Here is a 23,717-nt window from a genome sequence, read left to right as displayed (position 1 = left end):
GTTTGGTGTAATTCTGTTTTTAAATGTAGACTGTTCAAATTTTCACTCTAAGGAAAGAAAGAATATTTCATAATCTCCCCACATGTAAGTGCAGAATCAAAAATAAACTGTTGAGGTATACGAGATTTACCTCAGTTCCTGAAGAAATAGGCTTTCTTTAAATAAGATTTCCTCAAAGCTATGAGGAGATGGTCATAATATCAAGAAACAGTTAAAAATATAAAGAAATTAATTCCAGATATATCCAGGTTCTGAATAAGACTCTGCCTTTTAAATGGATCTGCTGGTGTATATACATAATTAACTCTAATCTCAGAGAAACCATTTACTAGCCCTATCAATTTCCTTTGACAAAGTTCTTTACTATACATTACTTTATCTTTACTACAACCAAAACTGTTAGATATGATGGTTATCCATATTTGTAGATGAAGATATTGATGTTTAGTGGCATAGAAGAATTGACCAAAGATAACATAACCAGTCATTGGTGTTACAAGAATTCATAATTTGGAATATTGAGTGTCTTTACTCCCACACAGCCCAGCCTGCCCCATGATGTTACTTGTTTTTAATGTATTTAGCAGTGCACGAGAATTCTAAGAAGCCTCAGGGACCTCTAAGAGGAAGGTGAGGAGAAAAAACAGGGCTGCCTCTATTGCCTTTGGGCCTTCTACTCCAGTTTCAACCAGAGTAGTTGTGTTATACATATTGGGGCTCCTTGTAGTTTATTTTAAAAAGGGTTAAAAACATCATACTATACAATGCTGCCACTAACAGTCTGGGACCTTGTCTTATACACTTCTTAACCCTACCACAGTGTTAACATACCCTGACCTTCTAAGGAAGGAGCAGAAGTCCTAGATCCACTGACCGAGGTGAGAGGCCCCTTTCACCCGAGCTGCTGTGGGCTCCAGGATAACCACTGTCCCAGCTGATCTTCACAGATGTGTTGTCTGTTTCCCACAAAACCCAATCCAGTTATTCACAATACCTGAGGCATTCTCTCTAGTATCACATCTCACTGAAACCTCTCCCAAGAGGGAAGTGATTTCTTCTCCAAATATCCGACAGCAGTTTTCAATCAGAAATTGTATAAGCAGAGAAACCTGTACAAAAAAGGGACAAAAGTGAGATGCAAACTTCTCATACAGCCTTTCTATAGATCACATTTCATATATGAATCCTAATTCTAACAAAAAATGCCAAAAAATCCAGAGAAAAATTCAGGTTTGCTTTACAATACAGTTTCCCCTAAAAAACTATGATACTTTCAAGAGTAGTTTGAGTATAGGAATTAATTTTAATCAGTAGACTGGTTATTATTTGTGGCCTTGGCTTAATACTAACATTTTTATACCAACTGTCTTGTCTTTAAAGTTAGAGTAATTTTAAGTATTCTCTATAGGGCACTTGGGGTGAGGAAACACACTTTCTCATTAAAATTCATGAAGTGTCATTAGATGAAGACTTATACAATGTATTTCTTATGCAAAAGGCAGGTGTCATGAGCTGGGAAATTGGTAGGTATCCTCTGTGGTTCTCCGTGAACTCCATGAAGAGGTGAGACAGCTGGAGAAAAAACTTGCACTTTGCCTGACTAGTCTCTTCCTATGCATTTCTCTCCCTTAGCCTTGCTAACTGGAGGTGCTTCGGGAAGACGTAAGATTTTATTAGGGCGCTCTGTGCCTCCGTGAGATACACGGAGAACTTTACATAGTTTTTTTTTGCCCCAATAGCTGAAACAAAGCCCCAGCTCCTGTACTTACAATCAGGCAATACAGGAATATGTGATCTCAAGTAACTATTAGGTTGGGGCAAAAGTAGTTGCGTTTTGCACTGTTGAACTCTGCTGTTTGATGTTGGAATACATTCTTAAATAAATGTGGTTATGGTATACATCATTTTAATGTGAAATTTTTGCTTTATGTTTTTGGCAAATGACACTACTTTCTGTGTATTTTATATTTACTTTAGACTATAGAAATGATGTTAGACAAAAAGCAAATTTGAGCAGTTTTCTTATTTGACTTCAAAACAGGTCATAAAGCAGCAGAGACAACCCACAACATCAACAGCGTATTTGGCCCAGAAATGGCTAACAAATATTGCAGCGCTATTTGTTTTTGCAAAGGAGACAAGCCTCGCAGATGAGGAGCTTATTGGACAGCCATCAGAAGCTGACAGTGACCAACTGAGAGTAATCATCAAAGCTGACCTTCTTACAACTAAATGAGGAGTTGCTGAAGAACTTATTTGAAGCAAACTGGAAAGGTGAAAAAACTCGCTAAGTGGGTGCCTCATGAACTGATTGAAAATTTAAAAAGCTGTCATTTTGAAGTGTCACCTTCTCTTATTCTATGCAACAACAATGAACCATTTCTCGACTGGATTGTGATGAGTGACCAAAAGTGGATTTTATATGACAACTGGTTACGACCAGCTCAGTAGCTGGACCGAGAAGCTCCAAAGCACTTCCCAAAGCCAGACTTGCAGCAAAAAAGGTCATGGTCACTGTCTGGTGGTCTGCTGCCTGTCTGATCCACTGCAGCTTTCTGAATCCCGGTGAAATCTGAGATGAATGCTCAGCAAATTGATCAGATGCACCAAAAACTGCAACATCTGCAGCTGGCACTGCTCAACAGACAGGGCCCAATTCTTCTCCACAACACCACCTGACCGCACATTGCACAAGCAATGCTTCAAAAGTTGAGTGAACTGGGCTACGAAGTTTTGCCTCATCTGCCATATTCACCTGATTTCTTGAAAACTGACTACCTCTTCTTCAAGCATTTTGACAAGCTTTTGCAGCAAAAATGCTTCCACAACCAGCAGGAGGCAGAAAATACTTCCTAAGAGTTTATCTAATATCAAAGCATAGATTTTTTTTTTTTAAAGCATAGATTTTTATGCTACAGGAATCAACAAACTTATTTCTCACTGGCAAAAATGTGTTGATTCTAATGGCTCCTATTTTGATTAATAAAGATGTGTTTGAGCCTAGTTATAATGATTTAAAATTCACAGTCCAAAACCGCATTTGCACCAACTTAAATAATGTATGAACTGGGTGTTAGCAACATCTCCACTCTTTAGATAAGCAAACTGGATCAATGTAACTAATTTTGCCCAAGATTGTATTTCTAGCAAGTGTTAGGGCTGAAAATTCAACCTTGACCTAATTCCAAAGTCCTAATTTACTTATTTTAATTTTTAATTAGAGGTTAATAACTTTACAATACAGTGATGGTTTCTGTCATAACTCAACGTGAATTGGCCAGAGGTACACATATGGCCCGTCCCTTTTGAACCCCACTCCCACCTCCCTCCCCATCCCACTCCTTTAGGCTGTCACAGGACACTGGCTCTGGCTTCCCTTCGTCATAGAGCAACCCCCTAAATAGACAGAGGGCTATCTGTTTTATACCTGGTAATGTATATGTTCCAGTGCTACGCTCTCAAACCATCCCACCCTCTCCTCCCCCCACTGTGTCCAGAAGTCTGTTCTTTACATGTGTCTCCTTTGCTGTCCTGCAAGTAAGATCAGTAGTACCATCTTTCTAGATTCCATATATATGCATTAATATACGATATTTGTCCTTCTCTTTCTGACTTACTTCACTCTGTATAATAGGCTCTAGGTTCATCCGCCTCATTAGAGCTGAAAGTCCTTATTTACTTCTAAAATCTAAAATCATATCAATTGTTTTCTTATCATTCTATGGTTTAAGTCAGTCATAGTTGTTTTTCCTCCTTAAAGAGAAAAGAGAAGCAATCCAACTGCTATCACTTTTGGGCTCAAGAAATTACCTTTTCTATCGTCTACCAGGATAGGATAAAACATTCAATGAACTCAAATTTATAATTACATGTACTTAGTACATATAGTACTTATTTTCTTAAGTATTTTCACTTCAGAAAACATGTATCCTTCAGAATTAATACCCCGAATTTTAGGTTCAAAATGGGGAACTGGTCCCCCAGAGCAGAAAAAGAAAAAACTTCATTACCTTTTTTGTAAATTCGTTTTCTAGTTCTGGGCTGGAGGAAGTAGGAGGCCAAAGAATGCTTGGGGCGATGCACACTGCTAAATTAAATGCGGTCATCTGATTGGACGAAGAATGTTGCTCAATGTTGTGTAATAACCCAAAAAGATACCTTAGGAGAAGAACATTGGCTCTCGGAAGCTGGTCTAATAGCCTAAAGACAGAAAAATGCACTCCGTAAGCAAACATTTCATAGCAAACCTGCATTAACAGGGAGTCCTCACTTTCACAGCTCAGACATGCAGGAAAGTCTGTTAACATGCTACATGCCAAGTGAGGCCTGCCTGTAAAGAGGAGAGAAAGTGAGCATTGGAGGTTTATTTATTTTGTAATCCAATGAAAATGTAAAAGAATGCAAAAAAGTAATTCATAAAAAGATGCTGTCTGAAACATTTACCTGAAACGGTTGCAAAGTATCTTAAGCAAACCCTATAACATTCCCGAATATTCTCAACCAAACCCCCCAAAAAGCTTTCTAATGAAATTAAAGTTACATTTAATATGTAATACTTAATACTCCTTTACTTACTTACTAATATGTAGCTCCTTTACTTATAAGAAGCAACACAGGATTCTGTCTCTTGGTAAAAACCTAAACCTTGCCCATGAGACTCCCAGGTCCATTCTGAAAGGTCCATTCTCTGCTCCGGCAGGTCTCAAGGTCAATTTTGCCCCGCATCTCTCTATCTCACTGACATCACTCTCACATGTAAGGCAAGATCATAATAATATTTTTCCTACCATTTTCATTTTGTAATTGATAAAGGATTTTAAATGATCATTCACTAAAAATGATTTTTACTGTCATACAGAAAACAGATACAAATGTTGATAGTCACGGTGGTTGCTTTTTTCCAACAAGAATCTGTAACCTGGGGGAGAAAATTGGGTACTTGGAGTCCTGTTGCATAACAATAGCAAGGCATTTCTTCAGCACTGTGGACTGACAATGAGTACAGTTTTGAAGGGACAAATTATGAAAGATATGGAAATGAACCAAAGGATTCCTGGATGTATTCAATGGAAAGTAAGGTACTGTAATTATACTCTGGGGTATCTGGGTCATAGGGGTTGAGTTATTTGACTCTGCAAACTGTACATCACTGATAGCAGTGCACTTAACACTTGCCTGTAGACTCAAAAATCTTATCTGGTAGAGAGATAAATGGTTTATTTGCACATACACTGCCCCACTCACCACGCCCCATGCCCTAGCAGTAAAAGCCAGTTTTGCATCTATTTATAAATTCATTTCAGCATTTCTGATTTAATTATGTAAGTTGTGAAAGTCGGAAATCTCTTTTGACTTTGCAGTAATATCTTACTAGTTCTCTAATTAATGTTTTAAATAAAACCTCTCACGCGTGCTCATTTTGTATTTGTATGAGAGGTATAAGTGCAACTCTCTTTAAAACAACATCTTTTTAACCATTTGTAGAATATAAAGTTTTAGACAATGAGCAACAAAATACAGGCTCTGACATTCACTGCCTCTGAATGATTTCCGCCAAAACACACACATTCTGTCACGTGCCTTTGATTCTGGTGTCTTCAACAGCTATACTATGTTCTTCTATTGATACAGGTGTCCATTAATAGCAGTGTGTAGATAATGACTTGTACTTGAAAGCTGCTCAAGAAAAACTGCACTAAACAAGCATATGCAAATAAATGATTTTGGGATTCATGGGTTTTCACAGAACTGGAAGCATGCTTTTTGTTAATAGACTCTTCTTTCTTATATTCTTGTAAAGGATTGGGGTGGCGAGACCTGCCAGCAACTTCTCTTTGCATTGAGTATAAACAATGCATTCTTTGTGATCAGACTGAGACTCCCTTCTTCCCTGACACTTTTCAACAAGTTAACTGTCCCTCTGAAGCATTCCCACATATTCTCCAGGTATCTCTTTACTAGCACTGATTATACTACTTTGCAATTATTGGTTTTGTCTATCTGTTCTACTAGACTGTGAGACCCTTGAGGGGGAAGGGATTTTCTCTTTATGAATTCAGTTGCTAAATGAAGTATATAAGGAATAGTCCGGTTAAACTAAGATATAAATTATAGATTGAGTCTACTGTATTACCTCTTGGTCTAATGAGTTTCAGCTCCTATCAGATTCAGATGTACACAATGTATAAAATGGTCAAGTATTCCATGTTAATAGGATTAGAGAAAAGCAACAATAAAAGTGATAGTAGCTAGAATAAATCTATATTTAAACTGGCCCCCGGGGATGTGATTTTGATAGTCATTATGGCTCAGTGGGTGAAGAATCCACCTGCAATGAAGGAGACACAGAAGACATGGGTTCAATCTCCGGGTTGGGAATATCCCCCAGAGGAGGAAAGGGCAACCCACTCCAGTATTCTTGCTTGGGAAATCCCACGGACAGAGGTGCCTGGTGGGCTACAGTCCAAAGGGTTGCAAAGAATCAGACATGATTGAGTTACTAAACACAGCAAGCACATGCATACTACCTTAGTAGACAAGCTTACAAAAAATAAGCTTTTTAAAAAGCATTTTTCAGAAATGATCAAATCAGAATAATTACCTTTGAACTGCATTTATTTTCTCTTCATCATTTCCTTGATCCATTACACAGACCCAGTGATCATAGAGATCTGATGAAAAAATGCTTCCTGGAATATTTCGTAGAAAATCCTTATATAGAGGGGAAAAATAAATATTTTAAATTGTTATTCTCAGGTTAAATATGTATTAGAGACATTAGAAAGAAGACACTTTATTGGAAAGTACAGTTAAGTTCTCTCTTTTTTGGACTACATGGAGCTCGGTGCCAACCCTTCAATGATGTGCACCCATAGAAACCTATGTTTTGATATTTTTCTAACAAAAACCAAAGGGAAACTGGAGTCTGGACTATAGGGGTAAGGATAAAGGACAACCTGCTTAGGCTGAAATCTCCTGTTTGTGTACATTTTAGCAAACTAGTATAACAAGGCGGAGTCTGGCAAACCTAAATCCTTCTTATTTCATTAGTTAAAAGAAATGTATGAAGACATTTGTGAGAATCATAATAGAGTAATCAGTCATTCAACCATTCAACAAATATTTATTCATATGTGCCGGGTACTGTTTGAGGTGGTAGGGATAGAGTAGCAAATTAAACTAAGTCCCTGTTATATTAGAACTTTATATTCCAGTGGCATTGGTGAATAATTTCATGCAGAGATGCTTAGAGCTTCTCTTTGTGTTCTCCCTAGAAGGGCTGTCATATATTAGGAGAAGAAAGTATTCCAGACTGTGGCTGGGCTCTGGAAGCATGGGGCAGCACCCCACACGTAATGTACATTAAATAACATGTCTCTGGTACATTATCCTTTCTGGTCTTTGAGACTCTTACACAGAGACCACTGGCGGGGTTGGGTGTGATAAAACTAGACTATGACACAATTAGGATACATCCAACAGTTTCCAGTTTGACGTATGTTAATAAAAAGTTTAAAAATAAAGAATTCTGGTCCTGGCCCTATGTTTCTTACAAGTTCCTGCTTACAACATAACATGACATGGTTGACTATCTGCTTATAAGTTCCCTCCTACAATGTGGAGACAGGTGAAAATCTGTAACTGAATAATTTTAACTCTTGTTGGAAAATCAAATCAGCAACTTTACCTTTGTGCCTTAGAAAGGGAATGCACAACTTGTTACTTATATGTCATGTTTATACTGCTAATATGGAAGCTGTGACTCCGAAGTGTTGCAGTTAGCTAACTAGGTGGGCATGTTCCCTACTAGCTAATCAGCTTCTTCATGGCAGAATCAGACCCTCACCTTCTAAGTCACACACCTTAATGCCAAGCACATTCCCAGACAGGCGAGCGTGCAAGCTCATGCTCAGTCGTTCAGTGATGTCAGACTCTTTGTGACCCCATGGACTACAGCCTGCCAGGCTCCTCTGTCCTTGGGATTTCCCAGGCAAGAATACTGGAGTGGGCTGCCATTTACCTTCTTCAAGGGATCTTTCCAACCCAGAGATTGAACCTGCATCTCCTGCGTTGGCAGACCACTGAGTCACCTGGGAAGCCCCAGTCCCAAACACAGTAGAGGTCATTACGGAACTGTGGCTATTTGTCATATGGTCAAATATTAGTGAAGGGCAAGGAAAGGTCAATTAACTATATCTAGAGTAATTTTGATGGAGAAGGCAATGGCAACCCACTCCAGTACTCTTGCCTGGAAAATTCCATGGACAGAGAAGCCTGGTAGGCTGCAGTCCATGGGGTCGCTAAGAGTCGGACACGACTGAGCAACTTCACTTTCACTTTTCACTTTCATGCATTGGAGAAGGAAATGGTGACCCACTCCAGTGTTCTTGCCTGGAGAATCCCAGGGACGGCAGAGACTGGTGGGTGGAGGCTGCCGTCTATGGGGTCGCACAGAGTCGGACACGACTGAAGCGACTTAGCAGCAGCAGCAGCAGGGTAATTTTGAAAACCTCTCTGTAGTCATGTCACCTATTATCATACGTTTTTTTTTAGAGTAGTTAACAAGTAGGAAGATGATTGATACAAAGTCTTTCTCTGTTCTATTTTCCAGTAGTAATATCCATGGATATTTGTGATTCAGATGTGTCATCATAAAGATTACCTCTTTTCTGGGTCAATCTATCATATTTTCATAATTTCAGACTAATTTTAGTGGCTGCACCTACATTAAAAGTCAGATTAAAAGTCAGAGCAAAAATCTGTTATTTGAAAATGGGGCAGTGACAATACCTCTCTTTTAAAATCTCAGTGGAAAACACAGTTATGATCTGTCTTGAAGAAAAACATCATTAAATCTTAAAACCTACACTTGAAAGATAATAACTTGTAACATCTCAATGAACTCTCCACAGCTGGAATAACAAGTTACGAAATAACAACCACCATTGGATCTGAGAAGGGACGTGAAAGCTGGTTCTGAATTACAATAACCAGCTCTTAGCACTCAACCAAAAGTCTTTTTCCCCTCCAAAAACAGAAACCAGGCCATCAGCAGAACTCCCAAATTAATTTGAGATGAGATTCCTACAGGATTAAAAATGCACTTTTCCTCAGAGGTCTGATGAATCAAAAATCCAGTATCACAAGTAATTTTCTTTCAATTACAGTTACATTTAAACAAAACCAGTGTAAGTAAAAATTAAAGGAAAATTTAAATACTGCTCCAAATAGTCTTAAAAATAAGAAACAAAACAAAAGTTCAAAAACTTTTGGCAAAAAGTATCCCTTTCTTGCAACTACTTGGAAGAAATGAGAGTAAAACATAGCTACATGATTATAACACTTTAGTTAGAACTCATATAACCAGATTTTTCATTTGGATTAGTTTTTGTCTTTTGCCTATTCCTCTATAAGTACTATTTTTTCACTGTGAAATACGTTTAACTGTTCTAAAATCATACTTCTTCGTAGCAACCTCAACAATTTAGAACAAAATTTTAAGTGTAGTGCTGTGATGAATAGCATATTAAGGAAAAATTTCTAAAACATAGGCTTTAACGTCTTAAAAGATGGGGGGAAGCCTAATTTTATGACAAAAATCAAAGAAAAGTTTATCGTGCATATACTTGCATGCCTGCTATGTATCTGGCTAAGCACACTATACATACCTTTATTGTACTCCAGGACTGAAAGGGAATCACAAACCCTGTGTAAAATAAATTAGATGATCCTAGCTCCAATTTTCCAGTTCCTTTTTTAAAGTTATTTGTTTACTCAGGCTGTGCTGGGTCTTCCTTCTGCCCAGGCTTTTCTCTAGCTGTGACAAGCAGGGGCTCCTCTGGTTCAGCAGAGGCTCTAGGGGTACAGGCTTCAGCGGCTGCAGCTCCCGCGCGCTAGGGCACAGGCTCAACAGCTGTGCATGGGCGTAGCTGCCCCGCGGCATGTGGGGTCCTCCTGGAGCAGGGATCAAACCTGTGTCTCCTGCTCTGGCCGGCGGATTCTTTACCACTGAGCCGCCAGGGGAGCCCCTCTCCAGTTCTTTAGAGTGACACTTCATTGTGAAACTCTATGGTGGGGTAGTTTAAGAGCAGACAAGGCCCTTTTATCAAGAGGCATCTGATTATTCACTAACTCATAAAATATGATTGTGTAAGCAACTGGCCAGGAGGAGGGACATGCAGGAATCTTCTTCATCATGTTTTCCTTAATTTAGTTTTTAAGCTCCAGGCCTGGGGATGTGGGCTGGGGCACTGTATCTACCCCTGGCTCTGGGACATTCCAATCCTGCTCGGAGGTGGGAGCCTGATTCCGATCTGCAGAAGCTATTGCTCAAAAGCTTCAAAAGCTCTGTGAAAAGCTAGTTTTGACTCTAGATTTTCAAAAAATGTGTGGCATTTTCATGAATGTGAGGAGGAAAACATTTTATAAGATCAACTCAACTATGGATTTGAGTTAAATAACCATAGGTGGGGGTAGGGTGGGGTTGGGATGGGGGGAGGGGAGATCTAGCCTTTTTGCCATAAGTAAGCTTATTTGCTATAGACATTTTTGCCACAAGCATTTCTGCAGCAAATACTTTAACCAAATAATGAACTGGCTGTAAGGCAGTTCTGCCATAAAAGATAAAATAACAAAAATTAAATGACGGATATTAAGAAGGACATAATGAAACATTAGAATAACAGAATTAAAGACTTTCTTGTAAAATACAAAACACTTGAACACATTTAAAATGTGTGTAACTGCTATATTTAAAATGGATAACCAACAAGGACCAACTGTATAACGCAGGGAACTCTGCTCAATGTTATGTGGCAGCCTGGATGGGAGGGGGAGTTTGGGGGAGAATGGATACATGTATATGAATGGCTGAGTTCCCAATCTGTCCACCTGAAACTATCACGACATTGCTAATCTCCCATATTCCAATACAAAATAAAAAGTTAAAAAATAAAATGTGTATAGATTCATGGCAATACTGCACAATTCATATTATTAATTCAATATTATTTCATGGGTTATACTAAAGCATTTGTCTTCCAAGTCTTTCATTCACAATATTTTATATATGTACACATACATATGTGTGTGTGTATATATATCTATATATATATATATAGATATAGATATAGATATAGATATATATAGATTATTGATTTGTCTCTTGCTCAGCATTGCACTGTTTAATTTTTTGCTAAAATTTCTTAGGAGCGGCATCAAGTTTCAAATACTAGGTACTAGGATACATATTTGTGCCTGAGTTTTTGTGAAAGCCTTGCACACTACTTTTTGTTCTTGGCATATTGCCATTTGTCCTTGATAAATATTTCAGAGTTCTAAGGGAAATGTGGGCTCATGATATGTCTTCAAGGCCCTTGGTCTCTTTCAACTCCAGTGTAGTATATTTCAAAATATGAAACCAATTCTTGGGACAAATCATTGTCATGTGTCATGATTTTTATACTGTATATGTCAAAACAAACTGTCAACCATTTACTTTATTTTTTTTAGCAAAATTACCATAAGGCTAATTATATGGTTATATGTCCAAAATGTCTGTAGCAAAAATGCTTGCAGCAAAGAAGCTTATTGTGAAATACAAGATATACATGGGATCAAGGGTACCAAATGTGCTAAGGGTTTCATAAAAGAAGGACTAGATGTTGCAATCATTCCTACTCCACCCTTTACTTTTAAAAGGCATTGGGGGGGATACTGTATAACTGAATAGAATTTTCAGTAGCCTCAGTGAGCAACATTTCAATTATTAGGCAAATGTCTGTTTATTATGGTAAAACTCTGCTTCAAAGTTTAATAAAAGTTTATTTTTGAAAATTTTGCCTTTATTAGGAAAATAGTGAGACTGTGAGAAAGTCATTTAATCAGGATGTGTATTTTGGTAAATATACTGTGTGTTATAATTGTTTTTAAGTTTCATTTCATTTTTTTTTCTTTTTTGCATGGGGTAGCAGAAGTGAAGATGAGGAGAGTGACATGGGATGAAAAAATTTAAAATGACTGTCTCACATGCCACATCATTAGAAGTGGCTTTTAAATGCTAGTGTGATTCTATGACCACTGGAGGAGAAAATGGCAACCCACTCCAGTACTCTCTCCTGGAGAATCCTGTGGACAAAGAAGTCTAGTGGGCTACAGTTCACAGGGTAACAAAGAGTCAGACACAACTGAGCACACACATGACTTTATGAAGTGTTTCTTTCTTTTTTTTTTAAACACTTTTAAGATTCTATTTCTATCATGGTCTTCTGCAGATGGGAGTAATGTTACAATGAGATAAGCCAGTTGTTATTCTTCAGAGCTATGCTGTGGGGTGGATGAAGGGAGAAACTTCCCTACCTTTAAGACAGATGCTATTACGAAAATAGATTCACAGTCTAGTTGTACTTCAGCTCCGGAATTCAGTTTTTCTTTCAGCTCTCTGCAGGATTTCACATTGGCCGACTGTCTGAAGATGCCTTTTGTGAGAGGTCCTTTCTGATTAAGAAAGAAAAGCATATCCTACGGGGAAGCAAAAGAAAAAGAAAATCAAGATGGCGCTTCATGCAGAACAAGCGAGGGAACATGTATTTGCCCTCTCCAGGTGCCAGAGGCTGGGGTGTACCAGGGGAAAGACCTGAAGGCCTGGGGCTAGAAGGCCTGCTAGAGGATTAAACTCTATTTGCTTTTTGGCATCTCTAAATGTCTTTCTCCTATTTACGCTTGCTATATTTAATATCTAAAACATTTTAAACACTTGCTTTAATGAGACTTTTTTCAGTGAAACAGCAGTCACTTCAAGGTACCTGTTAACTTGTCTCTCCTCCCTAACTATTCTCCCATTACTCTCCAATATGGATTCTTTTCCCCAAGTATGAAAATGCCTTTTCCTTCCTTTTTGGGGTGTTTGTTTCTGGCTGTGTGAGGTCTCAGTTGCCGCATGCAGGATCCTCACTGTGGTTCACGGGCTTAGCTGCCCCGTGGCATGTGGGAATCTTCGGTTGGTTCCTTGCCCAGGGACAGAACCCACTGTATTGGAAGGCAGATTCTTAACTACTGGTCCACCAGGGAAGTCCTCTTGCTTCTCTTTCTTTTCATGTGGCTTTATACTTTACTTCCTTCTTCTTTTTTTTTTTAACAAATATTACATTTTTGTTGTTTTCGGTTGTGCTGGGTCTTCACTGGGGTGCGCAGGCTTAGTTGCCCTGTGGCATGTGGGATCTTAGTTCCTGACCAGGGACTGGATCCTTGTCCCCTGCATTGGAAGGTGGATTCTTAACTGCTGGACCACCAGGGAAGTCACTATTTCCTTCTTTTAAAATCAGCCTCCAAAATCATCTCCTTTAGGAAGCTTTCTCCATTCCATTCCATTCTATTCAGTCTTTTATTTCACTTTCTTTCTAGCTGTGTCCTCTCCTTGCCATATAGGAAGAGAATGGAATGGGTGTTGGAGACAAGCAACCCATGGGATCTGGAACCTAGCTATGACACATATTTATGGTGTGGCCTTTGGTCAACTTGGGCGGGGGTTTCCCTTTAATTTGGAGAGTAGGAATGACAGTAATGATGATGATGATAACTACCTTCTAAATCTGTTGTGAAGGATAAGCAATAAAGTGGCTAGATTAGTACCTGGTGCTTATATATAGATGAACAACATAGAATAAAGGGCAAGGCATCTAGCATATTGCTTGGAGGATACTGGACACTCAATAAATATTCTTTAATACTACCCATTTACTATATTAACTAGAAAAAATACATACTCAGTGGCTTTCATTTGATCTCTTCTACATACAAAAGATAACTAAATACAAGAGGGTATATCTTTATACTTAAAAGACTTGGAATACAAATAAAACACAAGTTTAAAAATGTTAAGATTTAGTCTGTGTTGCTAAAGTGATTAAATGAGACTTTCTGAACAATGCAGGGTTCAAGAAAGGTTGTGAGAAAAATGTCAGGGCTAATGTGGATTCTCCGTCTACAGTGTAGGTTCTAATTTATCTGAGTAGGTTAACGGGGCTCTTGCCTGAAATCAGTAGGCTAGATAATCTCTCCCTGTTATCTCTGCCTTATGACTCTGCAGTAGCGTAATCAGATTTTTTTTTCTTTGAAGGAATAATAAAGATTCTCAGCCAAAGCAATGGGTATCTATAAATTTCCCATTTTTTAGGGAAAGATTTACCTCCCAGAGCATTCCTTTCTCAAACCTCCTTTCCTACTAGTGCTATAGGCCAAAGTGAGACTTACCAAGACAGCTTTGGGCAGATTGTCATTCTCACAAATATCTGGCAGAGAAACCCCGAAGAGCTGTCCTGGGATAGGAGATGTTGGTGACACGGGCAAGTTATCCAGGTGAATGCTAGAACCCCGCCAAAAGGCCCAGTTTATGATAGATCTTCTCCTTTTAAATGTCTTCTGACCTGAATCTAAGGAAGAAGTAAGATTATTAGGAAAAATAATTTAACTCACTTAATCTTATTTCTACAGTTTTCATTTTATAGTATGTCCATTACGGCTCAATATTCTGTAAGTTAAGGAAGAATCAAACATTTGGATTATTCTCCTACCTATTCTTGGGAACATCACTGGTCTATTTAGTTGAGTTCTGGCACTAAGTCTTCAAAGGTGAAAGAAGGGATCCCTTACTGAACTGTAACAACTTAAAGTAAAACATTTTCTTACCAGCACATACCTTATTTTAAAGCTGAGACTAAGCATACAAAAAGTCAAAGATTAAACTAGGCCACAATTAAATAGAATAAGAAAGGAAGAAGGAGAAAAGGTGAGAGGAGAGGAGAAGGGGAAGGAGGAGGAGGAAAAGGGAAGCAAAGAGGAAGAAGAACTAGGGGAAGAAGAGTTGTCTCTATTAAGATGTGCTCTAGAGAAAATAGAGCATCATTACCGGATGCTCTCTCTACTCTGCTGAGAACAGAGACAGGAAGCTAATGTTCCTCATTTCCAGCTGCAAAGACTTTCCTGTATCTTTTTAGTCCCGACTTTGAAAAGCATGTTTAAGGCAGCATGGATGGATATAAACATGAGTGAGACTTGCCCTTGAAACAGTGAAGTTTACAACCTAAGGTGGGGAACAAGACTGGTGATAGGTGGGTGGAGGGAAAGCAAGTATATTAATAAACAAAATGTCATAAGGGGAGAAGGAAGCACAAAAAACATTCAGAGAAACAATAAATCACATCTATCTACCCAGGTGGTGCTGGTGGAAAAGAACCTGCCTGCCAATGCAGGAGACACAAAGAGATGCACGTTCAATTCCCAGGTCGGGAAGATCCCCTGGAGGAGGAAATGGCAACCCACTCCAGTATTCTTGCTTGGAAAAGTCTATGGACAGAAGAGCCTGGCAGGCTACAGTCTTTAGGGTCGCACAGAGTCAGACATGGACTGAAGCAACTTAGCATGCACACATCTACACATTACGAGCGCAAGGGTGATCTTGGAGGCTTCTGCATTTGATGTGGATTTTGAATGAACATGATTTCAATAGGTAGAGGATCTAATTTCATGACTTGTATCTGGTAAGTACTCAATAAGTCATTCTTGGACAGTAATTGAACGGAGGAGACATTTACGCGATAAAAGGCAATGTGAACAAAATAGGCAAAAGTAAGCAAGGTCAACGCTGAAATGTGATTTTATGAGATCATAGTTCTAAAGCACTGTTGATGTCATTTGTATCTAACTTCAACATGAAAACTGATGGATTTACACAGAATTTGATACTTAAAAAAACGGCTATTTGAGGTGGATCTTTCTGCTGCGTGCACCCTTGGCCCTCAAAACAAACGCACAAGTAACAACTATAAAGGAGAAGAGAGACAGAAAGGACCTGAGAAAATATTTGAAGGGATAATAGCTGAAAAAAATTAAAGACAAAGATAAAATATTAAAAGCAGCAAGTGAAAAATGGCAAATAACATAAAGGGAACTCCCATAAGGAGGAAATCCCAGAAAGGAGAAAACTGAATAGTGTGAGCTCTAAACATCTTGTATTTTCTGCCTAGAGAATTTCCTTTAGCATTTGTTGTAAAACTGGTTTGGTGGTGCTAAGTTCCCTTAACTTTTGATTGCTGGAAAGCTTTTGATTTCTCCATCAAATCTGAAGGACTGCCTTGCTGGGTAGAGTATTCTTGGTTATAGGTTCTTCCTTTCAACACTTTAGACATATCGTGCCATTCCCTCCTGGCTTGTAGAGAAATCAGCTGGTAGCCTGATGGGAGCTCCCTTGTATGTTACTTGTCATTTTCCCCTTGTTGCTTTTAATATTTTATCTTTGTCTTTAATTTTTGTCAGTTTGATTACTATGTGTCTTGGTGTGTTCCTCCTTGGGTTTATCCTGTCTGGAATTTTCTGTGCTTCCTGGACTTGGTTGACTATTTCCTTTCCCATGTTAGGGAAATTTCTCTGGGGTTTTATCTTGTCCCTTCATCTGGGATGTAACTTTCTGCTTTCTCATTGTGATGAACTCTCTGTAATATGGCTTTTGTTTCAGCCGCTGTGAGACTGTGCTGCTTCTTGCTTCTTCTGTCTGCCCTCTGATGGATGAGGCTAAGAGGCTTGTGTAAGCTTCCTGGTGAGAGGGACTGGTAATGGGGAAAATGGGTCTTGCTCTGGTGGGCAGAGACTTGCTCAGTAAAGCTTTAATCCAATTATCTGCTGATGGGTGGGGCTGCATTCCCTCAGAGGTAGTTGGTAGTTGTTTGACCTGCGGTGACTCGGCCCTGGGGTCTCCCGGCTCTATGGTCGGGTTAATGGTGAACTCCAAGAGGGTTTACGCCAAGAGGGACCTTCCTGGCCTGCCGCTGCCAGAGCCCCATACCTGTGGTGACCTTCTGCCGACCCACCCTCCACTGGAGGCCCTCCACCACTAAGAGGTAGTTCTGGTTTATTTCCTGTGGGCTCAGAGCTCCTTTCCTCCGAGTCTTGGTGCACACTAAGATTTTGTCTGTGCCCTGCAAGACTGGAGTCTGTTTTCCCCAGTCCTGCCGGCCTTCAAGGTCAGATTCCCTGGTGACTCCCAGTACCTTTGTCAGATACCCAGGTTGGGAAGCCTGACTTGGTGTTCAGAACCTTCACAACAGTGGGAGAACTTCTTTGGTATTACTCTTCTCTGGTTTGTGGGTCACCCACCCAGCGGGTATGGGATTTGATTTTATCATGATTGTGCTCCTCCTACCGTCTCGCTGAGGCTTCTTCTTTGTCTTGGGACATGGGGTATCTTTCTTGGTGTGGATTTCAGTGTCGTCCTGTTGGTGGTTGTCCAGAAGCTAGTTGCAGTTTTGGCCATCTTGCAGGAGGAGATGAGCACAAGTCCTTTTACTCCATCATCTTGAACTGGAAACCCCTTATTTGTTTATTTTTAATTTCTATTGGCGTATAGGTACTTTACAATGTTGTGTTAGTTTCTGGGTTTCCCTGGTGGCTCAGATGGTAAAGAATCTGCCTGAAATGCAGGAGACCTGTGTTTGATCCCTGGGTTGGGAAGATCCCCTGCAGAAGGGAATGGCTACCCACTCTAGTATTCTTGCCTGTCAGTTTCTACTATACAGCAAAATGAATCAGTCATACATACACAGGCATACACATCCCCTTCCTTCTGCACTTCCGTCCATTTGGGGCACCACCGTGCATTAAGTAGTTTCCTGTGCTATACAGTATGTTCTCATTAGTTATCTGTTTTATATATAATATCAGTAATTTCCTCTGCCTCTTCTAAATCCAGCTTGAACATCTGAAAGTTCACAGTTCACATACAGTTGAAGCCTCGCTTGAACAATTTTAAGCATTACTTCGCTAGCGTGTGAGATGAGTGCAATTGTGTGGTAGTTTAAACAATCTTTGGCATTGCCCTTCTTTGGAACTGGAATGAAAAGGGAGAACCACCAGAGATCAAATTGCCAATATCTATTGGATCATAGAAAAATCAAGAGAACTCCAGAAAAACATCTACTTCTGCTTTTTATTGACTATGCCAAAGCCTTTGACTGTGTAGATCACAACGAACTGTGGAAAATTCTTCAAGAGATGGGAATACCAGACAACCTGACTTGCCTCTTGAGAAATCTGTATGCAGGGCAAGAAGCAACAGTTAGAACTGGACATGGAACAACAACTGGTTCCAAATAGGAAAAGGAGTATGTCAAGGCTGTATATTGTCACTCTGTTTATTTAACTTATATGCAGAGTGCATCATGCAAAATGCCAGGCTGGATGAAGCACATGCTGGAATCAAAACTGCCAGGAGAAATATCAATAACCTCAGATACACAGATGACAATAACCTTATGACAGAAAGTGAAGAGGAACTAAAGAGCCTCTTGATCAAAGTGAAAGGGGACAGTGAAAAAGCTGGCTTAAAACTCAACATTCAAAAAACTAAGATCATGGAATCTGGTCCCATCACTTCATGGCAAACAGATGGGGAAACAATGGAAACAGTGACAGACTTTATTTTCTTGGGCTCCAAAATCACTGCAGATGGTGAAGACAGTCATGAAATTAAAAGATGTTTGCTCCTTGGAAGAAAACCTATGACCAACGTTGACAGCATATTAAAAAGCATAGACATTACTTTGCTGACAAAAGTCCATCTAGTCAAAGCTATGATTTTTTCAGTAGTCATGTATGGATGTGAGAGTGGGACCATAAAGAAAGTTGAGTGTCAAAGAATTGATGCTTTTGAACTGTGGTGTTGGAGAAACTCTTGAGAGTCCCTTGGACTGCAAGGAGATCCAACCAGTCAATTGGAAGGAACTCAGTCCTGAATATTCACTGGAAGGACTGATGCTGCAACTGAAGCTCCAATACTTTGGCCACCTGATGAGAAGAGTCAACTCACTGGAAAAGACCCTGATGCTGGGAAAGATTGAAGGCAGGAAGAGGAGGATGACAGAGGATGAGATGGTTGGAGGCATCACTGACTTGATGGACACGAGTTTGACCAAGTTCCGGGAATTGGAGATGGACAAGGAAGCCTGGTGCGCTGCAGTCCATGGGGTTGCAAAGAGTCGGAGACGACTGAGCGACTGAACTGACTGATCAGTAGTTTGGGAAACTGAACCCATTCTTTTTTTTTTTAGTTCTACCAGTTTATTGCTACCAACTCATCTCCCTCCACACTCATGCACACATGCTCAGTCATGTAACCCCATGGACTGCAGCCCGCCAGGCTCCTCTGTCCATGGACTTTTCCAGGCAAGAATACTGGAGTGGGTTGCCATTTCCTTCTCCACGAATCCATTCTTAAATCCAGAAAGGGGTTCCTTTGTGGCAGCAATGTCAATCTGTGCAAATGTTTGTTTAATATGTATGTTTGTATATGCTGGGTAGTTATACTCAGTCCAGTTTCCTCACATTTAATATGGTTTCACTATTTTGAAAACTATTAGATTTATTTTATCTTTTTGGTTTCACACACTTCTAAGGAAGAATGTTCTATCATAAAGTTATAAAGTCAGCTATCCAATGAGTGTAGACAGAGGACAAAGTAGAAATTGAGTCTTATACTTTATTATAAATGCTTTCAGCTGCAGTCATGCCTTTTATTATATACCACAGTCAATTTTAGAGTTCATGTTCCCTTTGGGACTGAGAGGAAAAAAATTTCATTAAAGTTTACTTTCTTGCAGAGCTTTTAATGCATAGCTCTTACTTTCTAAATGTCAAAGGCTGATGAAAAAACATGCAATTGTTATAAAAAATATACGATGATGTAAATATAGAGCAAATGAAATTCATGAACATACAGCTTTCCTAAACAATCCCATCAAGAGTCAAGTTAGAATTTCTTCATGCTTAAATGAGCTAACTGAATATTAAAAATTGTAATTCTTAAAAGTTTGTGCTTATTGTGTGTTATTAAAGAATAATAACCACAACAAAAAACTCATAAGAAGAAATTTTAGCAAGATGGATATGTAGGAATCTCTTGCACTCACCTCCTCCCATGGATACAGTTTATCTAAAACTATACATGGAACAACTTCTTCTGAAAATAATCCGAATACTGGTAAAGAGACCCCGTTACATTGGGCAAATGAGAGGGAAGCCACATCCTAGTGGGTAGAAAAGGGCGAAACACAATCTCATCACAAACTACCCCCAATACAACAACGCCCAGTCTGGAGGGAACTCAAAACCCAGAGCTTCTCCAAAAGGAGTGAAGGGTTCATACCCCACATAGGTCACCCTAACTTTCAAGATCCAGTGTCTGAGAGATAAACCCCCAAAGCATCTCACTTTGAAGACCAACAAGGCTCATGTCCATGAGACATATGGGGCTTTGTGGAACCAAGGAAGGGTTCTTAAAGGGTTTATGCCTAGGCTCACCTAACCCAGAGCCCAATGCAGAAGCAGCCCTTTGCAAAGCATCCAGACTACATATGAAAGAGATTCATTTGATAATTTTAAAGCACTGGTACCTGCTTGGATACTCCCTTGGACAGACACTGGTGGACACTATCTTCCTGTTCTCTCTCTGCCTTGCTAAAGTCAGCAGCACCATCCTCCCACCCCCTGCCCTTCTGTTGAGCATCATCCTTTTCTTTTTCCTTTCCCCATTTTCTCTTTTTCTTTCTCTTCTTTTCCTTTTTTTTTTTCAGTGAATGCTATCTGTGTACTCCCCATCTGTCTCATGTCAGCCAGTGGGTACCATTTTTGAGCTCTGCTGTACTCTGGAGCGCTTTTATCTTTTGGAGAGGAGGTTCTACACAACACTGGTGCTCTCGTTTTTACATTTGGTGACATGGTTCTTGCAGCTGCCATCCAGGGAAAGACCTGTGATCACCTGGTCAGGGGGGCTTGCATTCCTGGGTCCCACAGGACGGTAACAATTATAGAGACAGTTCTTGGAAGACTACCATTTCCAAGGCATTGCACAGACAGCAGACTGAAATACACTCCCACTGTTTTTGTAAAAGAGGATATTTGCTTGTCTAGGAACTTCAGCCCTGGGGATAGGCAATGGGTCTGGCACCCACCTACAGGGAGACCAGGTGCTCTCAAAGATGCAGCCAGGGACACCATCTTTGCACTTCCTTCTGTGTGACTACAGTTTGCTAGCAACTCCCAAGGAGGAGCTTATAAACGCACCTGGAGACCCAATTTCTGTGACTGCTGCCAGGGGCCACCTCCAGATAGCCTGGCTCTGGGGGCCAGCAGGGCTTATCCTTGCAGTCCTATAGAACTGCATACATTTGCACTCTGGAAAGCTGCTGTGTGAGGACTTGGTTTCCAATCAGCCTGAATCAAGGTGCTGACTGAGCTCTCTCCTTTGGGACACTGACTGATCTTGGCACTTCCTCAAGTACTGAGAGCTATTAAATATAAGATAGGCTTCTTGGATAATTACAAATAGTTGAGAGAAAACCAACAGCTAGGACAGGGTGGGATGAAAAAGGTTCATCTCTTACACAGAGGCAACAGTTCAAGTGGAAGAGGTGGCTTTTCACCCAGTGCATAGAAACCAGCACAAATCAAGCAAAATGAAGAAACAGAAATATGCTCCAAATGAAAGAACAAGACAGAACATCAGGAAAAAAAGTTAATGAACTGGAGACAAATAATTTACCTGATAAAAAGTTCAATAAATGATTATAAAGATGACCACTAAACTTGGGAGAAGAATGGATAAACACAGTGAGAACTTAAAGATAGAAAATATAAGAAAGTTCCAAACAGAAGTCACAGAACTGAAGAATACAATAACTGAATGGAAAAATAACCAGTGGGGGTCAAAAGCAGATTTGATGAAGTAGAAGAAAGGATCAGAGAACTTGAGACATGGCATAGAAAGTCACCCAATCAGGCAGCAAAAAGAAAAAAAGAATGCAAAATGGTGAAGACAGCTTAAAGGACTTAACGGAACAACATCAAATGCATTAACCATCACATTATAGAGGTCTCAGAAAAAAATAAAAAGGGAAAGAAAACTTATTTGAAAAAATAATGGCTGAAAACTGTCCTAAACTGGGGAAAGAAACAGACAGCCAGATCTAGGAAGCCCAGACAGTTCCAAATAAGATGAACCCAAAGATCTATACCAAGACACATTATATTAAAATGTCAAAAGGTAAAGACAAGGAGAGATCTTAAAAGCTGCAAGAGAAAAACAACTTATTATGTACAAGGAAATCCTGTAAGACTATCAGCAGACTTTTTAGCAGAAATGTTAAAGATCAGAAGGAAATAGCACAATATAACCCAAGTGCTAAAAAATAAAAATTTCTAACCAAGAATACTTCACCTACCAAAGTTATCATTCAGAATTGAAGGAGATAGAGGTTTCTAGCAAGCAAAAGATAGAGGAGTTCGTCACCACTAAACCTAAACCGTTCTCAGAAGAGATGTCAAAGGTATCTTTTTAAGCTGAATAGAAAGGGTGCTAATTAGTAACAAAATATATAAAAGCATAAATCTCACTGGTAAAGGCAAATATATGGTAATGGTAGTGAATGAATTATTAATGTGAAGGTCAAAAGACAAAAATAGTAAAAATAACTGTAGCTACAATATTTAAGCAAGAGATTTACAAGATAAAAAAAAGACATAAAATATGATATCAAAAAATAAAACGTTGGGTGAGTAAAATATAAATAAGTAGAGCTTTACAAAGTGTTCAAACACTGGTATCAACATAAACACTATTATAAATACAAGTTGTTACGTGTAAGCCTTGTGGTAACCAACAGCAAAAACCTAAAGTAGATACACAAAAGATCATGACAGAGAAAGGAACCTGAAAGTCACTAAACCACAAAGGAAGACAGCAGGACAAGAAATGAACAGAGGAACCACAAAACAGCCAGAAACAACAGAAATGGCAATAACATGTCTATTAACAATTACTTTAAACGTAAATGGACTAAATTCTTCAATCAGAAGACCCAGAGGGATTGAATAGAATAAAAAACAAGACCCATCAACCTGCTGCCTACAAGAGATTCACTTCACACCTAAGAGCAGTAGTAAATGAAATAGAGACTAAAAGACACTAGAAGAGATTAATGAAAATAAGAGCTGGTTCTTTGAAAAAATAAACAAAGTTGACAAACCTTTAGCCAGACTCAACGAGAGAGAGAGAACTAAAAAAAAAATCAGAAATTAAAGAGATGCAACTGACACCACAGAAATATACAGGATCATAAGAGACTATTATGAACAATTATATGCCAAAAAATTGGAAAACCTAGAATAAATAGATAAATTCTTAGAAACAAACAAACTTCTAAGGCTGAATATGAATAGAAAATCTGAATAGGCTGATTATTGGTAGGGATATTGAATCAGTAATTTAAAAACTCCCTAGAAATAAAAATCTAGGACCTGACAGCTTACAAGGCCATAATTACTCTGATATCAAAACCAGGCAAGGAAACCACAAGAAAAGAAAATTATAGGCCAATATCTCTGATGAACATATAGATAAAAATTCTCAAAAAAATCATCAAATTGAATTCAACACTATATTAAAAGAATCAATGCCATAATCAAGTTGGATTTATTCCAGGGATACAAGGATGATTCATATCCCACAAATCAATGTGATACACCACATTAACAGAGCAGAAGGAAAAAATCATATGATTTTTCTTTGATCATATTGATATACAAAAAAGCACTTGACAAAATTCAACATCCATTTATTAATATGATTAAAATCCTCAACGGAGTGGGACTAGAGGAAATGTACCCCAACGTAA

At 39.1% G+C, this 23,717-nt stretch overlaps 1 protein-coding gene across 4 annotated transcripts in view; it reads right to left on the bottom strand.

Annotated features, from left to right (window-relative positions):
* Positions 1–23,717, bottom strand: part of ARHGAP20 (Rho GTPase activating protein 20) — a 190,192-nt gene that overhangs the window by 5,780 nt on the left and 160,695 nt on the right. For all 4 annotated transcript variants that reach the window (XM_070473609.1, XM_020869998.2, XM_070473608.1 and 1 more), the window contains exons 10-14: positions 14,251–14,429; positions 12,358–12,519; positions 6,602–6,711; positions 4,011–4,200; positions 995–1,109 (exon numbers count right to left, since the gene is read on the bottom strand). In XM_070473609.1, coding sequence (XP_070329710.1) covers positions 995–1,109; positions 4,011–4,200; positions 6,602–6,711; positions 12,358–12,519; positions 14,251–14,429 — 756 coding nt within the window. The remainder of the gene's footprint in view (positions 1–994; positions 1,110–4,010; positions 4,201–6,601; positions 6,712–12,357; positions 12,520–14,250; positions 14,430–23,717) is intronic.

This window comes from Odocoileus virginianus, chromosome 10 (genome assembly GCF_023699985.2).
Source record: "Odocoileus virginianus isolate 20LAN1187 ecotype Illinois chromosome 10, Ovbor_1.2, whole genome shotgun sequence".
NCBI lineage: Eukaryota > Metazoa > Chordata > Mammalia > Artiodactyla > Cervidae > Odocoileus > Odocoileus virginianus.
The sequence above is the reverse complement of the archived record's forward strand: the minus strand, read 5'-3'. Positions and strand labels throughout refer to the sequence as shown.